The 27349-nt window shown below is 33.2% G+C and overlaps 1 protein-coding gene across 5 annotated transcripts in view; it reads right to left on the bottom strand.

Moving 5' to 3' along the window:
- The window catches only part of LOC130895715 (muscle-specific protein 300 kDa), a 205197-nt gene that overhangs the window by 165930 nt on the left and 11918 nt on the right, over positions 1–27349 (bottom strand). For all 5 annotated transcript variants that reach the window (XM_057803203.1, XM_057803205.1, XM_057803204.1 and 2 more), the window contains exon 2: positions 14270–14726. In XM_057803203.1, the coding sequence (XP_057659186.1) occupies positions 14270–14726 (457 nt within the window). The remainder of the gene's footprint in view (positions 1–14269; positions 14727–27349) is intronic.

Raw genomic sequence — 27349 nt, 5'->3', positions numbered from 1 at the left:
TATATATATTTATTTATTTATTTTTTGTATCAATTAATAAGTTTCATTAATCTATGTCATCGATCTCTCTTCTTTCTTCATATAAACTAGAAGACGTAGCTATCTTCCTTGCTTAACTATGTACACTCTTGTTACAGAATTTTTTAACTTTGTCAGTGTGTCATTTGTTGTTTGATAATCAGGAATGGTGGTTGTTATTTGTGTGTTATGAATTGTTGCTTTTATAAAACACATAGTCAAGATGGGGACTTCGTTTAAAAATTAGAAAATAAGTAAAAAGCATAGTAAATAATGTAGGGTTCAACACGAGCAGATTGTATATAGTTAAACAGTTAAAATCTTTATTTGAGCATCTGTTGATAGATGTAGTCTTTTTCAACTGTTTGGCGTCTCAACGATCTTTCTGAAATTGGAGAAGCGTGCTTACGAATTAGGAGAACTAATTCATAGATAAATAAGGAAGGAAAAGTCAGAATTTTTAATCGTTTAAAGAAGTCCATGCAGTGAGCCCTGTTGTTTAGTCCGATTAAATATCTAACAGTTCTCTTTCGTAATTTGAATATTCGTTCAAATTGAGTCGCACCACACGTACCCCATAGATATTATGTGGTAATGTTACCCACATAGGAGTTAATTTCATTCTAAAGTCGTGGCTCAGAAGCGCACCAAGTCCACAATTTGGATCAGAGAAAAGAAGGAATATTTTTCTCTACTTTCTCTATTAAAGTTTGACAAATCACACTGTATTTTTCACTCCATTTAAGGTAAAGGTATAATAGCAAAAATGTGGTTTCATCAACTCGATATAATAGACGGCCTTCTCTGGCCCTCCAGAATAATTAAGTGTTCAAATAAGGAATTTTCAGTGCTGCCTCAGCATAAAGTGAATCTTAAACGCCAATTGAAGGCTAATGTAGGCCCAATTAGGCTAAGTACTTATCAACTAGTTCGGGATATATAATTAAGCACAGCAAACCTAGCCGGTATCGCTCCGGCCCAAGCAACAAATAGTGGGCCAGACTTGAAGATGGTCAATGGGACATTATTTGCTCGACATATTTTTTTTATTGCCTACATTATGTTGTTATATAAAAATATTAAATTTTAAAATCACTTTTTACCTGAATTATAATTGATCTTTGTTGAATATGTTCTAACATAGTCATTTTTTTTAACAACATATGTAGGCTATATATTATTTCAATGTTATAACTACTGTAGGCTATTGTCAAAAATGTTTGAAACCAAAATTAACAGCTGTTCGTTGTTCTCTTAAACTTGGCAACGAAGCATCAACATAGTAGCGATAGCAAAAAAAACCGTTGCAGGGTAACAGAAGAAGTACGTTGATATTTCCGGAAAAGCATTTTGGCTCGTTGAAAATCAACAACATTTTGTGATGAGCTTGATCATAAATTTCTTTAAGGGTTCAGATATATTCTTAGACATTGAAGAGTCAGGTGAGCATTGCACTGAATGCTGAATACAACTTTTACTTGGATAAAGTCATTTAGATCGATTTTTTAGTGTTTATAGTTTATACCATCTACATACACGCCACTGAGTAACAGATTCGAGATGATTTCGTGTATCTCGCCCTATAGTCTGGGTTCCAAACTAAACGATACTTCCTTTCCACTTTGCTACTAGTGTCAATACCCAAAAGATTTACTATTACAATTGGGAATTCAAGATTTCTAATTTATATCCAAGAGCATCCCGAAATATTCTTGATATAACTTTTCTACAACTTATGAACACACAATCTAATGAGACAAAAACATTATCCATTAATATATACGCTTATATGATAAAAATCGAAAATAAAGTAACTCGAGCTAATAAAAAAAATTTGACAAAAATAAGTCATGTGGAATTTGAAAGACATTCTCCTGATACAAATGAGTAAAAAACATACAAAATATCTTCACTTAAGAGATGTACTACGAGGATGGTCCCAGAAGTACCTGGCTCTACAAAGAAAACACAAAAAATATGTAAAACAAAATATATTTATTTTTCAATGTAAACTTCTTTTAGTTCCATAAACTTTTTCTAGCTTTTCCTCCTTAAAATAGACATTAACCCTAGAACGACCAAGGTTTGGCACTTAGTGCCACCTTGAGACATTTTTTTGTATCTTCTTTAAATTTTCAACAAAAAATTCGAAAAAATTCTATATTGTTTCTAGCTTGATACTGTTTCTTCCACGTGAACATAAAATGCATAGTACAACGTCGACGTTTTTAAATAAACTCAAAATCGGTTGGCTAAAACCTTGGTCCAACACGCTCCCGCACAAAGTCGTCAGCTGATTCTTTTGTTTTCGTAAGTTCTGTTCAGTTTTCAACTCGAAATCCACCTGTGCGCATTGTTGACTAATTTGGGTAGCAAATTTGCAAATAATAGTAATAATAGTTTGTTTTTTATACAATTCTTCAAACAAGTGCAATTATGAGTCGACATCTCTCTCAGAACGAACTTGTAGGAGTGGAAAATATTTCGAACTTTGAGGTTATGGAGTGCGACAAATCCTCAAGTGATAGTGATTAGGAAGATCATGTTAGTGAAGTGAGTGAAGCTACGTCTAGTAAAGAAAAAGTGGCTCCAGATTTATCGTCAGAAAACAACAAGACACAATTTGTTGCGAAAAATAGTAGGGTATATATATAAGATGTACCTCAAATTTCACGTCGTTCTCTAAAGAATATATTGCGTGAAAAATCAGGTTTGCGGCTAAACGGAAAAGTACAAACTATATTGGAATCATTTCAAAAGTTTTTTTTTGAACAAAATTATGAGTGTTATCGTCATGCACACTAACGAAGAGGCAATTATAAAACATTCCTCTTACGAGTACTATCGAGATGTACGCTTCTATTGGAAGTTTGATTCTGACGGACGCTAATGATGATACCAAAATGGACTATCACGATCTTTGGTCGAGTAAGTTTGGAAGGTCCATCTATTTTAGTACAACGTCCCGATGATAAAAACACACGCGAAAAGCGCAGAAAACCGACAAATTTGCCCAAATTCGTAATGTTTTCGAAAAGTTAAACGCATTGCTTTTCGATTATATTGTTCCAGGAGCAAATATTGTTATAGACGAGATGTTGTCACTTTTTGGAGGACGATGCCCGTTCGAAGTTTTCATGAAAGAGAAGCCAGACAAATACGGAATATGTATTGGGAATGGAAGTATATGCTGGAAAATATGACGACACTACACCCGCATCAAGAGGTCTAGCAGCGATTGTGAAGAGATTAGTAGAAGCACTAAAAAATACAGGATGCAACTTGACCACAGACAGATTTTATACATCTGTCGAATTAGCAAAAGACTTGTACCAAAATTTTGGCATTACGCTTGTAGGCACCATGAAGACAAACCGAAAAGGAATCCCAGAGGAGTTGAAATTAACAAAAAAAGAGAACTACATTCAAATGTTTTTGCGTTTACTGATCTCAACAACAAGGTAACCATCCGTTACATAGTATTATAAATCCCTCGTGAAAAAGCAAAAAAGGTGCTTATTTTCAATCTACTCAACATTCCGACGCAAAAATCAATGCTGAGTTGAAAAATAACAGTGACGTGAATTTATTTTATAACTCAACTAAGGGAGAAGTCGATACGGTGGACCAAATAATCAGAAAGCACTCTACAAAAAGACCAATAAGAACATGGCCCATATTTTTCACTCTAATTGATATTGTGGAATTGAATGTCTACACACTGTTTATTGAAAGCATATCAACTTGGAATAGCAACAAAACAAATCGGAGGCTAATCTACTTACAATAACTAGGATTTTAGTCTTGTAAAACCATTAGTTAAGCAGAGATCAGAAAATATAAATGGAATTCCTACGTACGTAATACTGGGAATGGAGTCAATACTTGGTAAAAAGTTGCGAAATCGTTCTGAAGAATATTTGAATGCAGCTCCAGAGGCAGGAACAACAGATCGATGTCATATTTGCTGTTGCAGTAATCGCCCCAAAACAAATTTCAAAAACTACAATAATTTGTAGCAAATGTAAACGTTTTTCTTGTAGGACTCATTCCCAAAAGTCTTACGCGTGTGAGGCTTACTACAGTAATTCATATAATATTGAAATTTTCTTCACTTTGTTTAGAAGTATGTATTTATCATTGAAATGAAAATTGTTTTTTTTTAATTGTATTTCTCTTTCAATAAATACTTTTGACGTTTTGTTATTTATACATAATATTTTACTACTTCATAGTTGGTTGTACTTTTTACCCAACCTTAGTACAACATGAAACCTTCCGACTTCACCTCTTCATTGGTGAAAAATATTTGACTACTGAACCATTTTTTCAAGCATGGAAGCAAAAAATAATTCAACGGAGCTATTTATTTTGGCCATTGCAATAATGGATGTGAGAGGTGGTGCATTGTCTTGATGAAACAACACTTTCGGTTGAAAGATTTTCATTTTTCAAGATAGTCAATGAAAATTATCTCATGCGTATCCAAAAAAAACGGACGCCAAGACCTTGCCTGCAGATGAAACAGTCTTTGCCTTCTTTGGAGCCGGAGAAACAAAATTGTCAGCAAGGGTTTTTATAATCTGCAATTGATATTGAAAAAACTAATTAACCTATGGCACGCTGTTGAAGACGACAAAATCCTTTGCTATTTTTTTGATTTGGCGTATTTTTTGCTCTCAATGAGAGAATAAAACTATTTTATACTAATTTGATGATCTCTACAGCATATCTATTATGATACTAAAATGATACGATGCAAATTAAAATCCATATACAGGTTTTAACAATCGTGATGTAACATTTTTGTCTGTTTAAGGATTAATTATTCTGACAGCTTATATTGTTATATTCAACAACTCATTGTTAATACGTGCGAAATCTATAAACAATTTCAATTGCAGGGGTAATAAAAATGAGCTTGCTATAAATAAAAGCGTTATTAATAAAAATGATGTCATCCACAATAACTTGTTATCATTTTTACGACTATTTCACGCATATTTATAGATTATTTTTACTTGCAGTCGGTGACTTTAAGGTTATTTGTTTCATCTAAGAAAATCAATATAAAGAATAACAAGGTCAAGATGGACCACTCCTATTTGCAGGTAGATACAGTAAGTGTATCGTTGAAAATTGGATTTATTTTTATTCTCTATAATCCTTCGTTAGTATACAATGAAAAAATCTGTGATAGGAAATCTGTGGTAAATATCATGACATAAAAATAAAATTCCGTAGAAATGAGAAATATTTCATTATGTAAACTTCGTTAAAGTTATTGCAGTATTAATCCTGGCGCTGGATGGAGTAAGCACATTAAAATAATTGTTGGATAATCCTAATGATAAAATACCAAATTTGAAAAAGAGTGGTGAAATTATAAAAGAGTTAACAACAGAGTTAATACTTTCTCACCAATGCGATTATAGTTATAGTTTCCTAACCCAACCTAACCTAACATAACGCTACAATTTATCCCTAATAGCCCCATTTTAAGCCGGAATCAATTCTTATGTGGATCACGTTTGAATAAAGTATTACAAAAAAAATTGGAGTCCCTCGACCCATTGAAGCACGAAGAGCTTCAATGTTGTAATCACCTTGGCGCAAACATTAGCCTGTCCTTGGACTTGTGATTGTGCAGAAACTGTGACTACAGTTTTCAAGAAGCCGCCTATGAGGTTCTTCTGGGGGCACTATTGCTTAATTTGCGTAAGTCCCTGAATAAACAAAGTCACAGAGTGGTATGCAATTTCGTCAACTGCAATTTATTATTTCAGCCAGGTTCTTGTAAACAGAAATCAATTACTGCTGGTCGGTATGTAAACTGTACTTGGGAGAAATTTGTTTCCAACAGCATAGATGACTGTTTTAGTGAAACATGTCTCAAACGAATCGTAAATCCTCATTGGTTGATGTTAGTCCTACTAGATGTTTCCAAACTTCCCTTTCGCTGATTAGAAAGGGAGGAGTATCAGTCCATGTAACTGTATGCTCTAAGGTGGTCTAAGATTGGTTACCGAGTAGATGTTTGTCATGCACCAAACGATGGATACATAAATTTACAATCTATAGAAAAACTTCGAAGGTTTTTCTTTCTATACGAGGGTGGTTCAGATATAAACCAAGAATTTTGGTATAAAAAATTTTATAAATAATCTACGGAGCCGAAATTTTGTACAAATTTTCTGAATAGTTTCATTTACACTTTACACACTCTTGGTACCTCACTGAAACCTCTTCCAATGGATAAATTGAATAATAATAAATCGGGACTATGAGAAGGGTGTCCAGTGTTTTCCAGCTCAATTCGTTCAAAGTTTTCATCGTAAGCCCAGTTGCATGTTATCTGGTGTTGCCTTGTAGCATTATCACACTACGAATTGGAATATCGCGTCGCTGTTACTATAATACTGCTAGAAAATCGACCACAATTACTCCTCTCATGTCTCAAAACATGGTACACAACAATTTTTCCCCTGGCAGTGTTCTCAAATTCCGTTCAGTGGTCCTCTTCCTCTTCATACCGCTGGAGGGCCACGCGTGTTTTTGGTCAAGAGTCTTTGCAACCATCTCTTTGCTAACTAAGCTGTTCATGATTTACTTGCTTAATACTACTTACATTGATGCCCAATTTTTGAGTTATATCGCGTACAGTACTGCATCGATTTTTCCAAAATGAGTTTTTCTACGGCGATGACGTTCTCATCGGTGACGCTAGTTCTGGGGCGCAACCACTTCTCGGCCTTTTCGGAAAGCCGCACACTATTCATATACTTGAGACTTGGGGAGGCACTCATTTCCGAATTTTTCGAGTAAATTTCGATCAATTCTCGCGGATTTTTCATTATCTTCGACTAGAAAACGAATAATGATTATGTGGTCACGGTTGTTCTCTTAACGCTTCGTAACAGACCAGTCTAACATTCAGTGCGGCCACTTTCGAGACCCTAAATTTTTCGCGCGTTTATTCAAAACTACCCGTTTATATGTGATTTACTCTCGTAGCTATATAAATTGTTAATTTTAGATTTGTCTTTTAATAAATACAAAGTTTTAAAAATAGGGTCCACCATTTAGGACAGCTGAAAACATCCCAGAATATACGCAAAAATCGAACTAAATATCAAATCTCGCTAGCATACAAGAGCTCATTCAAAAATGAAAACTCCTGAATCACCTTGTCAATTTACGCTATATTGAATGTCGACATTCAAAATCGATCATATACGAGGATTTTGTATGATTGAAAACTTTTATTAAAGTCAGAAAGCAAATAATATCAAGAAAATTTTCGATATTAGTGCTTAACAATATAAGCGCTAGACGAGTTTGCAATTAAAGCAATTGACATGATGCAAGACAACGTGCAATGCAATGCAAGATGCAATATTTCTTGATCCAAAGCATACGCAGAAGAAGTTCAGCTAAACGCCGCTAGACATGATGCGATACAACGTGCAATGCATGCCTAGATGAAGTTCAGTTTCAGTTTCATGCAAGATCTCGCACTTACATCATTATCGGTTTGGCGTCATTTTCATAGCGCCCAAGCTGCATTTCTAGGAAATATCTAGTTATCTTTGGCTTAGCAACTACCAAATATCAATCTCAGATCTGCTGACGTTCGTAAAACTTAGCTTTGTTATATTCATTGTTGAACTAGACCCAAAATATTGAATAAAATTTGGAGTTGGGAATTTGATCACTTTTACTTATGAAAATGGCAAGAGATTAATATCTAGCGGCGTGCAATATTTTGAGCTTGCCATAATGCAATTTCTTGCATTATGTCAAGCGGTCTTAACAGTCTTTAGCGATATCATAAATAGAATTAATATCAAGATGTGCTGATGACACGGTTATATAATTTCAATATTGGAGCGTTCAAATCAATTAACAGAAATTGAAAGCAGAAATTGAGTAATTCCTTCGACTTCAACGAACGAATCCCAAAAGACCTTCGTGACAAGAAAAATTTAGAAAGCAGTTTAAAAATGCTATGAGGATGTTTTATAACAACTAAACATAAAAGAACGAAAGATATAAATTTAGTAAAAGACATCAGCTTATTAGTATTTTCTATACACGCGCAAAATTTAGATGAACTGACACGCAATAGGGATATCAACATGATTGACATGCTAGAATTTCCGTGATAAAGGGCAAATGATACGGTCATAGACCTTGATCTATTTGAAGACCTTTGAACTATTTATAGCATATTTCAATTCAAATCAGCACCGTATTTGAATTTTATTTCTAAACGTGTTCGATGTTGAAATAGTTGGAAGAAAATCAAATTCTCTTCTTTATTAAGTATAATTATAAGGGTTCACACCAGCAATGAAAATTTAGTGGTCCAAAAGGACCACCTAAGTTATGATTTAGTGGTCCAAAAATATAACGTGGTAGACAAAAGTAAAAAAATTAACATATGCATGCTACACACACTTTTATACATATTTTTACGCCATATATAAATTCTTTTATGCAAAAACAGCACAGTAAATATAAAACATAGGTTTTTTTAAAAATATTTTGGCTGACAAATTTGTCGTCAATGTGTATGGTTTTGGCGACATTTCTTGATGATTTGGCGACAATTGTCGCTATGTCGCCATGCTGGCGCGAACCCTAATAATTATCATTATTAAGGTCACGATTAACAAAAAGGAAATAATAGTCCAGATAATTTGACTTACTACATTTGAAAGAAAATATTTAAAAATGGGTACATTTACTTTAATATTTATTTATTCATTATAACATTCGAGTTTTTGGAGAAATTAATTTGTTATCGACCTCCCATTCCATTCGAGAAATCCAATAAAACCTCGAAATTGATTCGAAATATTCTTCTAACTGTCTACACTTCAAGCAAAAGTTAATTTAAATAAATTTGTGGTCATTTTATTCTTGTTATATTTACTGGTAAGTTTGTCTTTTTTATTGTACTCACAAAAATTTCAGTTATCTTACTGGTTTTTCTTTTGTTTTAAGCAAATTTTGTATGATAGTTTTCAAATGCATTCATATTTTCCATTTATTTGGGGAACAGAACGAATAGAATAGAACAGATTCCTGTTAGAGCATAAGCTCCTTTTGTTCAAATCTGTTCTTTCTACTTGTTCCTTCCTCATTATATTTTTTCCCGCAGTTCTATAGCTGCCAAGTTGGGAGTTTCCACATCAACTACCAGACTACAAACTCAACCTCAACTCTAACAACTGGGAATCCAGTTGAGAGCTACAACCATCCCGGATTTCCATAGAGTTCCTGCCTTATCTTTAATATATAGAAAAATCTGAGTTGTGCTCTTTTGGATACGCAGTTAATGCGAATTTATTATTTTTTCAATGAATTTATTGGTTGCTGAAACTTTTTTTTATTGTTATTAGCAATAATTATTAATTTGGATAATCGTGATTGGGAATAGTTTTGGATTTTTTAATTCAATTCATAAGGTGTTTCCTGCTTTTTTTCCTTTTTTATCAATTTTTAACGTTTTTAGTTAAAAAGCTGGTGGCGTCCAATTTTATATTGATTGTTCACCCCATCTGAGTACCAGTTTTTAAATACGTTAACTGAGGCCGAATATCACTTTATGGTTACAACCTCTATGAGAGTCAAATACACAAACAAATTCATGGGAAGTATTAGAGAGAGGGAACGAGTGAAAGAAAGAGATGGATAATTTGGTTGAAATAAGGGAAATTTATTATGTTAGTAAGGTTTGTTGGAGTTGGCTCTGATATAGGAATTGCTCTGGGGTTATGGTGATTTCTATAATTTTTTGTTATTTGAAATTTAATTTTTTTGTTTATTTTTAATTTAAGTGAGGGGTACAGCTGCATTATTCCCTATCGTCGGCCATTTTACTGTGGAACTGGTTCACCAAGTTACGGGAAAATCGCAGAAAGCCTTCAACAACTACGATAGAAAGTATTAATCTTCAAAATATATTTGTTTAAAACTTTATTACAATGTTGCCAGTAGTTTCAGCCAAGTTATGTTTCAGCACCCTTTATCTTGAACATTGGTTGTGTTGCGAAAATCTTCTATTGAGCAAACCCTAATTTTTTTATATTTATGGTAGTAAATAACTAAATATAAGTAGGTACATTATCCTGTTGCGGTTTTTTGACGTCTTTCCGTTTTGACTTTATTCTTTAATAAAGTTATATAAACACAAGACATTAAGCTATGAGTTGGCACATAAAGTAGCTCAAATCTTTTCTTTCCCTCATGAAATGCCACTCCATGGCATTCACAAAACTTAATATCGATCTGCGATCACGTACCAAACACTGAAAAACTCAAGAATGAACAATACTATGAAGCAACGTTAAGTTTTGATCAACAGAAGCCTATCGGCACGTCCACAGCGCAAAATTTGTGCTGATTCGGTTCAGCTTTCTTTGATCCGTACCGACCTAATTCGGTTTGGAGTCGGCACGATTCGGTTCGGCTTGCGGCACAGCGAGCAGGGCGAAAGACACGTCCACACTAATTCGGCTTTTCCGTCCGGCCTGTGCCGAATCATGTCGATCGGCATAATGTGGACGCTCCTTTTTAAATTCGTGTTATGAAGTTCATAATTCACTCATCATACTAACCAATTATTATTAATTATTTCTCGATTATTATCAATTATTTATTGAATAAAATTTGTATTTTGAAATTTAATTATTGCCATTTTACAAACCATATTAAATATTGTAAGAAAACGGATAAAAACGTTGGCATATATGCTGCTGTACGATATTTCCGTATGTCAGTTACTTTTATTGATCTTTTCTTCGTAATAGTATCCAAATTCATTATTTTTTGTTGGTTCTGTATAGAAATAGTTCGTAAATATGCTTTCGTGCTGTTCTTGTTGGCGATAAAAATGAGTGTTATAAATATTTTATGAGTTTCCAGTGAACGAAGAGACGTCTCTATAAAAATACACTTCCAAGGAAGTTTATCGTCGAAAATATTTTAATACAGTAAATTATTATAATATTTTGGTACGTAAAATTGCTTCGTAATGTTAGAGCATGTTGTTGTTTCTGACTTTAGATGAGTGAATTTGTGATAAAAACTCTCATCCAAGTGTGGTCCAAACAACTTGAATGGATTTGACTACAGACAAAATTGATGATCAAATTTGAAGCGTTTCGGCGGGCATTCAGATATTTCAAAACGATAATTTCACGAATAAACTTAAACTCAGTTACGGTTTACGACCACACCTTTTCACTTGTCGTCAAGGCTGGTGCCATGCCAGGCCAATAACTGGTAATTAGTAATTCATTTATTATTTCAATGTAATAGAATTTTTTGGAATTTTGTAATTCGAGTCTACAGTGTGGAGAACTTCTGTACGTTGTAGTGTTAGGAAAATACGTGCCTTGACAGCTGATTCCACAAGCTTGTTCTTCTCCAAAGAAATGAGTCTGTAGGCGAACTCTGTGTTCATGAGCCACCTGTCGAGTAGGTATTGCAAATAATTCTTCAGGTAGGATTATGATAGACAGCTCAGAAGAGCATTTCCGGTGTTAGTTAGTTAGTTAGTTTCGGTAAAACAGTCATATCAGCGACCTTTCTTCTATGCTCTGAACTGTCCAAGTTTTTGGTCAACTGTATTGAGTCGAGCATCCTCAGATTAGATGCTATTGCTTTTTGGTCTTAAGGAGGCCGTCGAAGCTATAGATCAGTATTATCAATTACATCGTTAATGTATAAGGAAAAGAGAGTAGTTGACGAGATACATCTCTGAGGAACATTAGTCGATAAGTGAGGATGAGATACCGTACGATCTTATTTTATTTAGAAGTTTGGCACGCCGAAACCTGTCAAAAGCCTTCGATATGTGTAGTAGGATTATTCTGGATTCCCTATAGATCTTTATAGCTTTAGTACATACGCTGGTTATATAGATAAAGAGATCTCTAGTTGATCTATGTTTACGAAAGCCGTATTGATGGCTGTTGATGTTAACTGACTCAATATACTTCAATAATTGATCGGACGGTAGTTGTTGGAAACTGTCTTTTTCCTTTTATTGGTTTGGATTGAACTGATACAAGTTGCCAATAAGGAGGGAAAAGAACTATTTTATATGATGGGGAAAAGTGCATAGCGGACCTATTAGTTCAGCTGCGTATTTCTTCAATACGATTGGTGGTATTCTCTTGGGGCCTGTGGCTTTATTGATGTCTAAATCTTTTGCCACATCTCGGTGTCGAAATTCTATTTATGCCATCGATGAACTAACTCCAGACAGTCTGGGTGGCAGTTTTTCAAGCGAAACACGAGTTGAATTTGAAGCAATCATGCGACCCTACAAGTCAGCTTTTCCTTTTGCAGCCACTGCGATTGTCCCACCTTCTGCAGTCAACGGGGAATTTTTTGACTTTGGCTGTCCGTTTTAGTAACAGACTAGAAAGACCTTGATACATTTGGGGAGTTCAGAAATTCGTTCTTCACTCTCCCATTATATCGTTTCTTGCAAGCATATATGGTTTGCTTGCAGGTATTTCTCGAGATAAAAAGTTTTTAAGATTTTCGACACGTGAATTTGAGCGCCATTTTCGATGAGCAGCATTTTTCTTGTTGACTGCTCTAGTGCACTTTTTATCAAACCATGGATTGTTGTCTGTAATACCGGATTTATATCCTAAAAGAAACGTATATACTGAATCTTTAATCATACGTATTTACACTTTTTCATTAAAAGAATTTTCTATTTTGCTTTAGAAGAGACTACCAGAAGAAGGCAAGATCGACCTTTGCGGCCCTGGACCTGACTGAGGCGATTGCTTCTACTTCGCTATATTCACTTGTTTTTTTAGTCATATTTTCAATTAGTCAAAATTATATCATACACTCCATTATATACGTTTCCGGAAAACATACCTTCCTCTATATTTCGGCTAGAGCAAACATAGGAAAGAGATAACCACTAAAGCCACAAAAGCCCTGATGGTGTGCAGAAACTTCGCAGGGAGGACTTGGGGTTGTAGCCCAAAGATCCTACTGTGAATGTACACGAAAATTGTGAGACCAATAATCACATACGGGGCAGTGGTTTGAGGTACTAGAAATGATCAGAGACGGAATCATCAAAGAAAAAACAGTCCTTAAAGAACCAAACCTGGGACATGCCTCAAGTAGTAGAAGTACCAAAAAAGTTTAGCTTTGTAGATCTGTAGAAGTAAATGGGATCAAAACACCATACGAGAAATGAACAGAAATGCCATTATATGGTACAAGGCTGCAGACAGAAATAGAATAGAAGTATATGGGCCTAAAACCAAACACAGTTACTTTCGTACTATGCAGTGATTTTTGAAGTTTAATTTTTGGATTTTTTTCGGTCCAATAACGACAATTTTTTCGGTTTACGAACACATTTAAATGAAAATGTGCCTCATCAGAAAAAAGGATGTTGTCAAAAGTGGAAAATCGACTAAGCATTTCTTCAGCAAATGCCAACCTTGCTTCAAAGTCGGTATATTTTAATTCCTGTGTTAACTGGAGATTATAAGGATGCAGTTTAACATCAAACATCCAATTCGCTGTAAACTTCTTCGCGAAAAGTTTAAAGCTGCCGATCGCTTCCGAGTAGACACATACGGATTTTTTCGTACTGACTCCTTTAATATTGTCTGTGGTCCTAGACGTTCTTGGACGACCTTTTGCTGGTGGTTTAAACTTGAAACCGGTCTCTTCAAAACGCGTAACTTATATTTTAATTAAATTTCAACTCGGAGCTTCATCCATATTCTAAACGATACAATCGCCTTGTCAATACGTATGAACGACCGTTCTCGTAAAACGTGCTAACACAAAAAACGCGACGCTTTCCGTCGAAGTAACTCATGGCTACTAAAACTCCCCGAGTGCAACTATCCAAACACGCTCCCCCGCTCATATACCGTTTACCACGCCAAAAAAAGATGATTCAATATGCAAGTCCAAAATAAAAATTCTATTACAATATTAAAGTCTAATAAGACTTATTTTTACAACGGAACACCACAGCAAACGAATGATTCCTTTCTTATTTTTCACTATGACCACATTTTCGGTTCCATCAAGTGACATTAGAACTAAAATATGCCTGTTCAGGCCTTTATCATATTTTTGCTTGGCGCATATCCAAAATGCCAAGTTTTGATGGTATATTATAATTTTTTCACGGTAAACCTACAATTATAGTAGAAAATTTGTAAAATTTAATTGGAAAGCTAACCTCTAATATGCTGGATATGCTCATCATACTGCGATTTGCTCCTTACAAACTCGAACCTATTAGCGTCGCTTTTGTTGAACGATTGAGACCTGTAATCTGTATACCACTCCGAACTACTACTAGTCACCTTAGAACAACTGCTATCCCCATCCCACTCATCCCGCGATTCCGTTTTCTTCGGACTCTTAAAACTTTCATCCGATGGAAATTTTCCGTTTAAGGAGCTTGCGCTGGATGTTTTTGAGAATGAGGCTAAATTCCCATTACTTTGTGTTAAATAGGCAGAATCTATATTTTCTTCGGATGGAGTTCTACTGGAAGTGATGTGACGGATTGACGTCGATGATGTACTTGTGCTAAGATGCCTGACAGTTTTTTTTACAGTTATTTTCTCGAATTTAACAGATTTTGTGCCTGTTGTTAAATCACCTTCTTCCGTAGTTGACGTATAAGTTTCCTGTAAGAATAAGATAATAAATAATGACTGATATTTTTATTTTTTTTCCCTACCACTAAAAATGTGTAAATGTTTGGCTAGTGGAAAATTTAGCTTATTTAGAATCATCGCTCAACATTTAAAAATCATCAGTTATCAGTTTAATCAATATTTAATTATACTTACTATATACAGAAAATTTACATTTTAAAAACGTTTGGTACATACCAACAAAACATGTATTGTGCACTATTCAACATCAATTTCAATCTTCAATGTAATTTTAATAAAATTCGTTTATAAACTATACTCCGTCTGTTTCTATCTGTCCATATATTTTTCATCGATATTTAGCTCTTAAATCATACCCAACAGGATTCTTTCTGGCGGAATTAGAGGTGACTATTTGGTTCTAAAATAACTTTCATTTGGCTTTAATTTATTGCTAGGGCACTTGAAATTGTATTTCGTGAAATATACAAATGCTTTTGCATGTAGTTGAGATAGAAATACTTCGTGGTATGGATAGTTCAAGAAGTTGATTCATCCGGAGCACATCGGTGTCGGGCTCAAAGTCTCTTCGATGTGCTCCGGATGAATCAACGATGATTTCTTGAAGGGCAAATTAAGCGGCAATTATTGATGTGTTCAAATATAATTGCCGTACGTAGGGAAGCGGTTTTTCAGGCGGTGGCTCGCTAACTTATGTGTTAAGATAGCAGACCATAGGTTTGTTTCAAAAAATAACTAACGGCAAATTCTTGGAGTTTCACGGCAAAAAAGCGTCAAAAAACGGAAATTATGAAGCTAATCAAAAGCCATTTTTGAAAAAATTGGTCCGCTAGGTTAACGTACCTGCAGTACAATCATTCTAACACTTCTCTAACTTCTCGATGCCGTGCTTGTAGAAGGATTTGTCTTTTGACTCAAAATAGGCTTCACTTTCAGCAATTGCTTCTTCATTTGAGCTGAATTTCTTACCAGAGAGCATTTTTTTAGGATCAGCGAATAGCCAGTAATCACTGGGGCCAGATCTGGACTATACGCTGGTTAAATCACCTTTTTTGAGCAATTGAAATAAGGGTACATAAATCATTTTTAAAGGTATTTCTATGTAAACAAACCGTCTGTCAATGCCGCGTGAAGAATTAAATATTAACCCTGTTGTTAAGATAGGACTTATTTAAATTTAAGTTGGCAATCCTGTGTAATCCTGATCGTTTAGTTTGTAGCCGATTTTACAAAGTACTTTTGACATAATATTGAGATAATAAGATAATTTGAGATAATATTCTAAGCATGGATTTGTTAAAGATGCATTGCTACTATTTGTAAGTGAAAAACCTGGAGATTAACTTGAGGATGTGGATGGTATTTGAAAAATGGTTGTCTAAATTTTTTAAAAAATTGCCAGACGGTGCTGTAAATGTAATGAATAATGCATCTTACCACAGCCGTAGGATGGAAAAGGTTCCAACAACATTTACATTAAAGAAATATGGTAAAATGGTCACTATATACAATTTGATATGAATATGGTTCTATCTGAACTTACAAATATTATAATACAGCATAAAAAAAATTAATTCATATGTTACCGATGAAATGGCACACACAACTTTACATACAGAATAAATTTTTAATTTCTGTTTGGAGAACCAGCCTAATAGACATCTGAAGAATAATTCTCGCCCTTTACACATTTCTTAAGATATCTCGGAAAAAGATACGACATGAGTTTTTAGATGTTTCAATGTTAATTTAGTTTGATTTTAAAATACCCACTTAAACTTTGATGCACACAGAAGCTCTTTCAAACAACATCGGGCTTGCGCTAACTCATTATCTTAATACCCGCCATAAAATTTTAACTTAAGACAGTTACCAGTATCCCGGGATTTTAATTATGGAAAGAAAAACAAGAATAAAATATATATTTACAGTGAATTTCAGATCCAAATGTTATTGGTTAACTCATTGTCCAATAAAAAATATTCTCCTCGTTCGGTTTTTAGATCCGTTTTATTTATAAAATTGTGAATTTAGCTAACCTAACTTAACCTAACCTAAGTTATCCTAACCAAACCCAACCTAACCTAACCTAAAGGATTTAGATATTCTAGGTTTTAATTTTTGGATTTTTCACCATTACAAAGTGGATTAGGTACTAAATTTCAGGTAATACTCTTAATAAATCTGTCACGAATTGTATTATGTATTCGGACTACCTTTTCGTTCATAAAAATCGGCTTATCCGAACTGGATTTTTATGCATTTTTTGATAACAAGGCTTAGACTCTCCCCCCTCCCCCGCTCATTTGAAGAGAAGAATGAAAAATTGTAAAATGAAACATGCATAGAATACGATAATCGTAAATGTTACTTATTGGGCAAATTTTGACAAAATGAATTTTATATTCTCAAATACGCCCTCTAATGGTGGACCTAAAATTCTGAAAATAATTTCCATCAAACTCCTGTACATTTGTTTCATTTACCGTAAATCTTATCATGATTTTTCATGTGTAATTCGACTGTAAATTGTAAAAAAAACAACTTTATAATTTGAAAAACAATGTTCATTTATTAAATCTGACAGACCAAAAAAGGTTCCACCCATATTCATTATTTAATTCGATTTCATGTTTGTGTAGTATTCGCCTCTGACCTCCATAAAAACCTAACAGTTGCATAATTTATTCAAATGACCTCAGGCTATGGGTAAAATGTGTAGAATAGTGAGTATTGCGTAATAATGATTCTATTTTTAGATACCATGTAAGAGATCAATATCGAAAGTAAATAAAAGAATGAAAACAACATTGATTACCATGAACCAAATGTATTTTCACTTGCTCATTAGACAGAATTGAAAATATTTAAAATGAAACTAAAATTTTAAGTAGTGAGTACCTGATAATACACTTTTCTTTCGTGAAAAAGAATGGTTCCTATTTTTAAATACTTTCTCAGATTCTAAGACGTTAAGATATGAAATACCTACGATCAGATACATTCTAGTTGATATGGGGGTGGTCGAGGGCTTTAAAAATGATCTGAACACTACAAGAATCAATAAGTTACAAGGATGTACCACTGGGTTCATGAGAATATGCCCAACGGCAGCACTAGAACCTCATTCAGAATGTTTAAAAGAGTTACCAAGGACAAGCCACTCTCAGAAAGTGATATACCAAAAAATATTTGCTTTGAGAGACACTTTACCTTGAAACTAAGTTGCAAAGTAAATAGCATCAAAACACTATATTACTAATGAACAGAAATGTTGTGAATTGGTATAAGTATGTCTTCAAAACAGCAGATTGAACTGGAATAGGAGTATACAGATCTGAAACTAAACACTCTGAAAGCTTGGGTAATATGAAAATGAAAACTGCGTCCAGTTCAACTTGCAAGGGAATTATTATAAGCAGAAGATTATTATCTTTTCCGACAGCCAAGTAGCCATTAGAATTTTGAGCTCCAATATCATGAGATGCAAACATGGTTTGGGAATAATAACCCTTCAATGGTTCAGATTCTGCTACAACAGCAAGAAAAGTGTACACTTCGTGTTGTATCGTATATATGATACCCTGAATTATATATTCTTACATCTTAGAAAATAACGAGATCAATTTGTCATACATTAATGCTTTTATTTTTTTAACGATGTTATTCCCTTCAAAGTAGTATCTTTAAGCAGCTATACACCACTGGAGTTGTTGGAAGACATGTTTTAATATCTGGAGAAGGAAACAACGATTAACATCAGGGTTATTGGTCATTGTTGATACAATATTAACCCATACGTTTTTTCTATTGTTCTTCTGTGTACTTGAAAGGTTTTTCAGCAGAAATATTTCGCATGTACATATATCATATGTCAAATTTTGATGTACTGTGAAGGGTACGAAATTAACTGATCATTCATTAACCTCATTTCACATGACGGTCTCATCTCATAAGAACCCTTACATGTTTTCGTCGGTTTTTGGAATTAAAGGCATCTCTGAACGAATTTGATCTTCTACATTTTGTCAACCTTCCAAAAATGATTTTTTTCAACTCGTATTATTGTTACGTAATTTCCTCTGTTTCAAGTCCTGATTCACACTCTCGGATTTTGCAAATTTAGCACATAACTTGAATTTGTGCCAGTTTTGGGATATGGCAACACTGATGTGAATATGACAAATCTGATATTGTGATAGAGAAGTCAATAGGTTGATTAAAATTTAGTGGAAGTTTAATCAGAAACTTTTTTTTAAACAAACATACTTACGGAGTAAGTTGAATTAATTGTGGTAAAGGAACTGAAGCACTAATGTAATGTTAGGTTACCCGATATACGATGGCCGTTTTTATCAACCTGCGATAGGCAATAAATAAAAAAAGTGCATATGAAACAATAATTTTATTACCAAAAGATTGGTTACTTTTCGACATAATTCGCGAAGAGATTGAGACATTTGTCATATCTGTGGACAAGCTTTTCAATAACCTCTTCAAAGAAAGTTGCCGCCAACCATTCAGTATCAATGGAATACAAAACAGACCTTGAAACTCCTGAAAATTCCGTAGACAAAACAGTGAAGGTGAATCTGCGATTTTCTTCAACCATTCTGTGAACTCGTTGAACCAGGTCATCTGAAACAACAGATTTGCGTCTTTGGACCCCTTTTATCAGCACAGTTTTCCCCATAGACACGACTCATTCTCCGATGGATTTCTGCAGTGTTATGAACTTCAGCCTGTAGAAAACGAATCACACCTCGCCATTCACACTTAACCACGCATACCCGCTTTCTTCTGCCCGCGTAGCGATCGGAAGCTGGAAAAAACGGCTCTCGTATCAACTCATAGTGCAATGAATAAGCATTTATTCACTTCATTGTATACTTGCTTGATTTGTTGATATATTTAGATAATCTCTGTTTTAAAAACTATAATTATCGAAAAACTAGAAAGATAGTGCTTTTAGTTAGATTTCATAATTATATTTATTAAACCTTTATAAAGTAGGTTACAACATGAATTAAATCCAATACATTACGTATTTTTATTTACTGATATCAAAAAAAAACAGTAATTCGCTAATAGTAGAAACATAAATCAATCAGACTTTATAAGGTTACGTTCTAGATAATTTCAAAATTTACAGTATACAAGATAATTTCTAAGAAACTTGTAATCTAAACGGTAATATATGACATTACAAGTTATGCACTGTTTTAATGATGATGGTTCTGTTCCATTTATAAGAAAGTTGTTATAAATATAGATAAATAGCTTCAATTTCTGATTTCTTACAGGTCTTTACTAATTTACAATTATTTTTTTTTTCAAATTAATCTAAAAATTTCGATAAAGACCGCAACAGGTCGAAATGTCTTAAAAAAACTAATTTCAAATCAGCAGAGACTTAAAATCAAAACGAGTTAGGAACATATCAATGAATATACGATAAATTCTTAGCCTACTATAGAACCAAACAAATTCTCCTCTTAATTGGATACATTTTATACAGCGAACCTTCAACGTCTAGACCTTTCAGAAGAAATGTTTCTTCTTGCTCTGCAAACTAGAACAGCTTTTATTACCTTTTTATTACCTTTTTTTTAGTTGAGAAAAGAAATGATAGTTGGACGGAGACAAATCTGAAGAATAAGAGGGGTGTTCTAGTAATTCAAATCCTAAATCACGAATTTTTTGCATGGCAACATGAGATTTGTATGCAGGGGCGTAGTCCTGCAAAAACAAAACACCTTTGGATAGCTTTTCGCGTCTTTTCTCTTTAATCTAACCCGTAGAGTGGTCAGTAATATCGAATAGTAATCTCCAGTTATTGCTTCACCCTTATCCAAAAAATAAATCATGATTACTCCATGGCAATCCCAAAAAAGAGATTCAAGAAGTTTGTAACGATACTACCGCAGGTAGCTATAGGTCACATGACGTATAAATGTATCTCTTCAGTTATCTAATCATTCATTCTCAAATAATCTTCAGTTTATATCACGAATATAAACGTTTAATAAGCATTTTAACCAAAATTCTTTGATAAATTTTAGGTACAACATTATGGAAGTCAGTATACATTTCCATTTATTTTCTAAATAATTCTAGTCCAGATTATCGTGAGGTGGAAGGCTGTTTGATTGGGGGTTATGACATATACTTTTTTCCACGTTTCTTTTTATCATTTCTTTTTTTATCCCTTCTCATTTCATCCATATTCTTCTCTAATATTGTTCTTTCTATTACAGCAGTTATATTGATTTCTTTTCATGTTTTTTTAACGTTAATATGTCATTTGCTTCTTCTACAAGTTCTTCTTCTCCTACCTCCTCAAAATGTTTCGTACTGTTTATTTTTATCACCTATTCCTCATTTTCCGCTCTCGTAAGCTCCTCGAATTATTCCTTCTATCTCTTTATCCTCCTCAGTGATTATAGTTCCTTCCTTACCTTTTACATTCATCATAATATATTTCTTATTTATTTTAGTACTTCATAGAATAATTTTTGATTTTCCTCATGGTTCCTATCATTTTGTGTCCGATTTTTCTTTGGATTCATTCACTTTAATTGAGACTTTCTCTCTCAATGATTTGAAGTTTTCATAAAACTTATTATCTGCTTTCAAATGGTTACTTTAATTAACTTTCTCATCTCATCCATTCATCATTCTTTTTCATGTTCTAGTTAGGTATTTTTGGTAAACCTCTTCGACAACTTCGAGGATACTATATTGAAACTTCAATTTTCTTCTTCTCTCTCTACCGCCTCATATTCTGTTAATTTATGATTTTATAGTACTTGGTATTTAGTTTTTTTTGCGTTTCATTTCAGCTCAGTTTAATCAATTTATATCAAAAGATAAATACTTCGAGGAAGTGAGGTTTCCCGATAATAAAGTTTCTTGTGTAGGTGTGTTATTTTCCATTTTTCAGAAGACATCGATTTGACATTCTATTTATATCAAAATTGACGTCCAATCAACTAGTAATTATTATCAATATGTCTTATTCAATCTTTTAAAGTGATATTTAATAAACAGTTCATTAAAATGTCTATTTTAATAACTAAAATCAACATAATGAAAATGAATATCATAGTACCAGATAATACCAATAATTATCATGCTAGAGATTTTCTTCACTTTCCCGGAACGAACTTGAATAAACTGTAATCAAGCAATTTCCATTTAATTACTGGAGCAAAGATGTATATTAACAAAGAAGAAAAGTTTGAGAATAATGTTAGTTCAGTTATTTTGAGATTTTTAACACTTTCGCTAACAATAGGGTGACTAATGTTTATTTTAGAAGTTCAATCAAACATTATGTGCAGAAAAATTAGCTTTGTTTCATTAAACTAATTATTTATAGTGTTTATGAGAGTTGAGAAACAGTGGTTACGGCATAGTCCAAAGAAATTCGTCCTGAAAGCTAGTCGAGAATGATCGATTCCTATCACAGTTTATAAGAGAGACAAATGCTTTATTGTCAAAAAATTGTTAGCAAAAGCTTGTAACACTAAAAAACAAACATGAAAATAACTAAAAATAGATACAAATAAAATAAAATTTCAATATACAAAATAAAACCACACAAAATTACACCAGTATGCAGCGGAATTAAATATTAGAATAAGTCGCTTACAGAGTTGAAGGCACTGTCCAGTAAATATTCCCTCAAATTATTGCGGAATGTGGGAAAAGATTATATCGATTTGATTTCTATTAGCAAGTGGTTGTGCATTTTTTTGCGTTGTAAAATATTGAGCCCTTAACTAATTCAGAATGTGGAGAAGGTAGGTGTAGCCGTGCAACGATATTTCTGAAATTGTAGAAGAGTGCTTACGAATTAGGCAAACGGATTCAAAGATTTTGTAGTTTGAAGATTCGCTCAAACTGAGTCGCACCACACGTACCCCAGAAGGGAAGGGCATATCTGAGATGCGATTCAATAAGGGTATGATAGATTGTTAAAGAGGTGCTTCTTTGGAAACTGATATTAGCGCAAAACAGGAGGAACTTAACTTTTTAGAGAAGGCGGCAATATGTAAACAAGCCCTAACAATTCTACAGATTCAACGATGTTAACAAAAAAAGAAGTAATATTATATATCATGTATCTTGTACTGATTGTGACGCTGTCTACATAGGGCAGACATCTTAGTATTTTGAAAATACATAAATTCAATTCTAAAGATTCAAAAATTCCTGGAATCGAATCTAATACACGAAAAAAAGAATTTCTAGAAATGGTTCACTTTCAAAAGAACGAGAAAGCTATAAATGATGAACAAGACCTAAATGGTTTAAGTAAAATTTTTAATTCTATTTTATAAATTCCAATGCAATTACAAATAATTGGATAGTTGGTTGCTACATATTTTTGAAATGTGGAAAGTAGTTTTTTTATATTAAAACAGATTTCTATTTTGATTTTATTTTAGTATTTAAGATGCAGGTGATCTATTGATGAATACAAATATACAAATTTTGTCAACAGTTCGAAATATCAAATTATTTTCTGTTATTAAAAAAATTTTAAATTTTAAATCAGAAGATACCTAAAATCAAGACAATTTAGAAACATGTATGAATGTGTACAATTTGTTTTATTCTTTTATTTATCAGTGAATGAAAAATTTAATGCTGTTGTTGTTCCAGTTGATGTTCCAGTTTCCGCCTTGATTCTTCCGAGATACATTGCTGTCTAACCTTCAGAAAGACACTATAGTTTGGATATTGAAGGGCAAAAAAAAAATTTTCAACTGCAAATGGATTGTAGTAAATATAAAAAACCCGAAATAATTTAATTATAGCACAGGTGACACTTTATAAGACATTCGCCGATTTTAGGATATATGCTTTATGTAAAAATTTTCATCTATACCCAACCCCATGCTGTTACGTGGCGCCATGGCTATTTCAAAGACTTAGAATACAGGCAATAAGAAAATCAAGCCGCTATATAGAAATGGGTTTCGGTTTCAATACCTGTAAGATCATGACGAAAACGTTCACAATAACGTCCATGTCGATTAGAGAAGAGAAAGATAAGAAGAGAAAGAAAGTGAAAAAAGTTTAGAAGATCTAAAACTAGCAAATCACGGATTGAGTGAATTGTAAATCGACCTTTCATATTAATGAACACTAAACCCTATATTCATTGTTAGGATATGGAAAATCCTGTTGGGAAATTCATGAACCTTTCTTTCTTTACGAAGCAACTGTAAATGGTGAAGCTATGCTCTTTTCTTAGTTGGAAGCAGATGAATCACACTACGTCATTTTTCAAACGTCACTGACCTAGAAATTATAGTGCATATTCTCTTGAAAAATTAATATTTTGATGACAAATTCTATATACCACAATTAACTTTATGATAGCTGCGTTTCAACTGCAGTAAAAATCATACTATTAAAGAATTGTGGTATAAAAAATGCAGTACTGCCAGAATGTCCCTCTTATGATCACTTTTAGATACAAAGAATTGCTTCAAGAACCGGGACAATTTTCAAGAAAACTTTTTCTCGGTTTTTTCAAATGTTTTTGTTTCCATCTTCTCCCAACTGGGAAAACAGTTTCCTCCATATGAGTATTAGAACCGAGCTTTCTGTCAAATTTATTTTAAGATGATATGAGACATCTATCGAAAATAATTCGATGCTTTGTTTAAAAAAATTCGAACTCGGGTCGGTATATTTTGTTCTGTAATCAATCAAATTTATAATTGCACCTCTTGTATATATTGGTAACCTTGAATATTGAAATACGTTTTTAGAAACGTTGCAAACACTATTATTATCGTTTACCTCGAGTTTTACTAATAAGGGAGATTAAGAGTAACGATGATTTAATCAGTATAACAGTATTTTGATACAGCTTATCATATTGTATAGATTCGTTAACAAATATGATTGTTTGCAATGTTTAAATATATGAATTAATATTATAAATGTAATTAAGAATACCGAGACAGGCGGGATATTGCTTTATTAGGCCAGTATTTAGGCCAGTTACATCTAGAAACATCCAGACGACTTTAAAAATTAACACGTAAAAAGATTATATCGTCGTTGTTCACGAGAAGTGGCATAACTCGAAAAAAATACATTTTTCATGTTTGTAACCCAACTGCGCAAAGAAATTAAACCAAGAACCTAAGCTGGAGTACCAACTGCCAATAACATCAAAAGCAGACTCTAAAATCAAAGTTTAGTAATAAAGTTTTCAAGTTTGACTTTGACGACGAATTTGTGGACCTCCCAAAAAAAGATGTTCCATTGCTTCTTCTTCTTAGCTGCCGTAACAAGTCCCCTTGACGTTGGCGATCAGCATGGCAAAACTCTCTCTATTTTGAGCTAGTCTAAATAACTGTCCCGCTTCTCTTATCCCAGTCCATTCTCTAATATTCTTCAACCAAGAGACTTGTTTCCTTCCAATTCCTATACGACCTCCAACTTATACTAAATCGGGTACCACGCATTATGTGTTCCAAATAAGCTATTTTCCTGCATTTAATGTTAACCACCAACTCACGAACCGCATTTGCTCTGTTAAGGACTGCATTGTTTGTTTGCATAGCATGCATCCATATAACCACTTTTCAAAAGCATCTAAACCATTAGTGGTCCATGCTTCGACACCATATAAGGGAACTTACCATATTTAACATTTAATCATCCGTTTCCGGAGTTAAAATTTTAAATTATCTGCGTGTCATGGTACGTCAAGCGACTAAATACCATATATTAAATATGTTTAGACTCTTCTCTCTTCCCACTCTGTCGATGGTGTTTAAAAAGCATTGCAGTCCATTCAAGTTGTCACGCACACAACTGTATCGTCTGCGTATCTGATTGTATTTATAAGTTTACGGTTAATTTTTAGTCCATATGATATATGATAAGTTGTGTCTAGCTTTCTTAAAAGATCTTATCTGAATACAAATTAAACAGAAGTGGTAAGATTATGCAGCCTTGCCTGACTCCTCTTAACATTTTGCATTCTTCTGTCGAATTTCCGTTGATTCGAACGCGCGTTCTTTGGTGCCAATATACTTTTTCATTCTTATGTCGGAACTATCAACTCCTTTTTCCCTTAATATATCTATTAAATTGTCGTGTTGAACTCGATCGAATTACCTTTTTGTAATCGATAAAGACTGCAAATACATCTCTGAAGCCGAATTTATCTTCTTCGCACTTATTGCTGATTCTAGCGTGGATGATTCTTAAGAATATTTTTATACTGTGACTCATAAGACTTATCAGTCTATAGTCACTACAGTGCTTTGGACTTTGTTTTTTCGGCAAAGTTATGAATTCAGATTTTAACCAGTCTTCTGGAATTTCAGCGGTTGAATAAACATGATTGAAGAGTTTGACTAATATCACTATGTGTTCTTTATTTATAACCTTTAGCAACTCTGTTGGAATGTTGTTAGTTCCAACAGCTTTCTTGTTTTTTGCCAACTTTGTAGCATGTATCACTTCTGACTTTAGTATTTCTGGTCCTTCACCTTCATCAAATGGCATTTGTTCTTATGATCTAGAGTCATTATACAGTTCTTTGATATACATATACCAAGTTGTTCGAATTTCTTCTTCATCTATGATTATTTTTCTTTTTGATTCCCCTAATGTATGAATTCCATTTTTAAATTCATTTATTCCATCGAATGATGAACCAATTAGCATTAGCCTTGAAGAATATCATTTGCAGCAGTTGAAGGCTGTTAACCCAGCTGCCGTCCATTCTTTTTATGATTATCTTCCCCATAAGTAGAACTTATAGCTTTTTACTCCAATGTATACCTAAGCCATTATCTAACTTATCTTTTCACTTTATTTTATTTATTTATTATAATATTTTATATATTTTTTTTTAATTGTCTTAACTATTCCTTATTGTAGGTATGTGAGTTTTTATCATTAAATTAATGCTTATACTTCTACTTAAAATGCACGAGTGAGGGGGCTAAGCCCACGAAAAACAATGTGATCAATTTATGCCTTCATTATTTATAAATAACATGATAATTTTTTGTACCTTCTCTAGTCGATAAAACCTTTTGAAAAAGTTAGTCATTGTAAATACGATGTTCCTTTGTAGATTATTTTGTAATATTAAAAATTATTTTGACAAAATTATAAATTTATACAATCTTTCCCCAATCTATTGATAATTATTATGACAAAATATATTATATTAGTAGATGGTAATAATTTGTCAATTAATAATAATATTAATATGAATAGTAATTATTGAAATACATCAAATTTATTGAAAAATTGAAAGATAATTATTGTGGATCATTAAGATAAGTGAAAAAGCCTGTGAAATATTACAATGAAATAGTGAAATTTAAATTGAAAATGTCCCTATTAATTAGTAACGAAATAATTAGGCCAAACTAAGCGTAAATAATTTATAGTTGAATTGAAAAAAAGATACATTTTAAAACCTCGCTTATTGATTTTTGAGACGTTTTTTCTGTCAGAAACAACGATGCTATTTCATAAATACTTAATCAGCATTCATTTTAATATGACTATCATTTTAATGAGTTTTTGTTAATTCATTCATCGAATGAATTTTGTTCAATCGTTAAAATTAAATGAGT

Source organism: Diorhabda carinulata, chromosome 6 (assembly GCF_026250575.1).
Source record: "Diorhabda carinulata isolate Delta chromosome 6, icDioCari1.1, whole genome shotgun sequence".
NCBI classification, from domain to species: Eukaryota; Metazoa; Arthropoda; class Insecta; order Coleoptera; family Chrysomelidae; genus Diorhabda; species Diorhabda carinulata.
The sequence above is the reverse complement of the archived record's forward strand: the minus strand, read 5'-3'. Positions and strand labels throughout refer to the sequence as shown.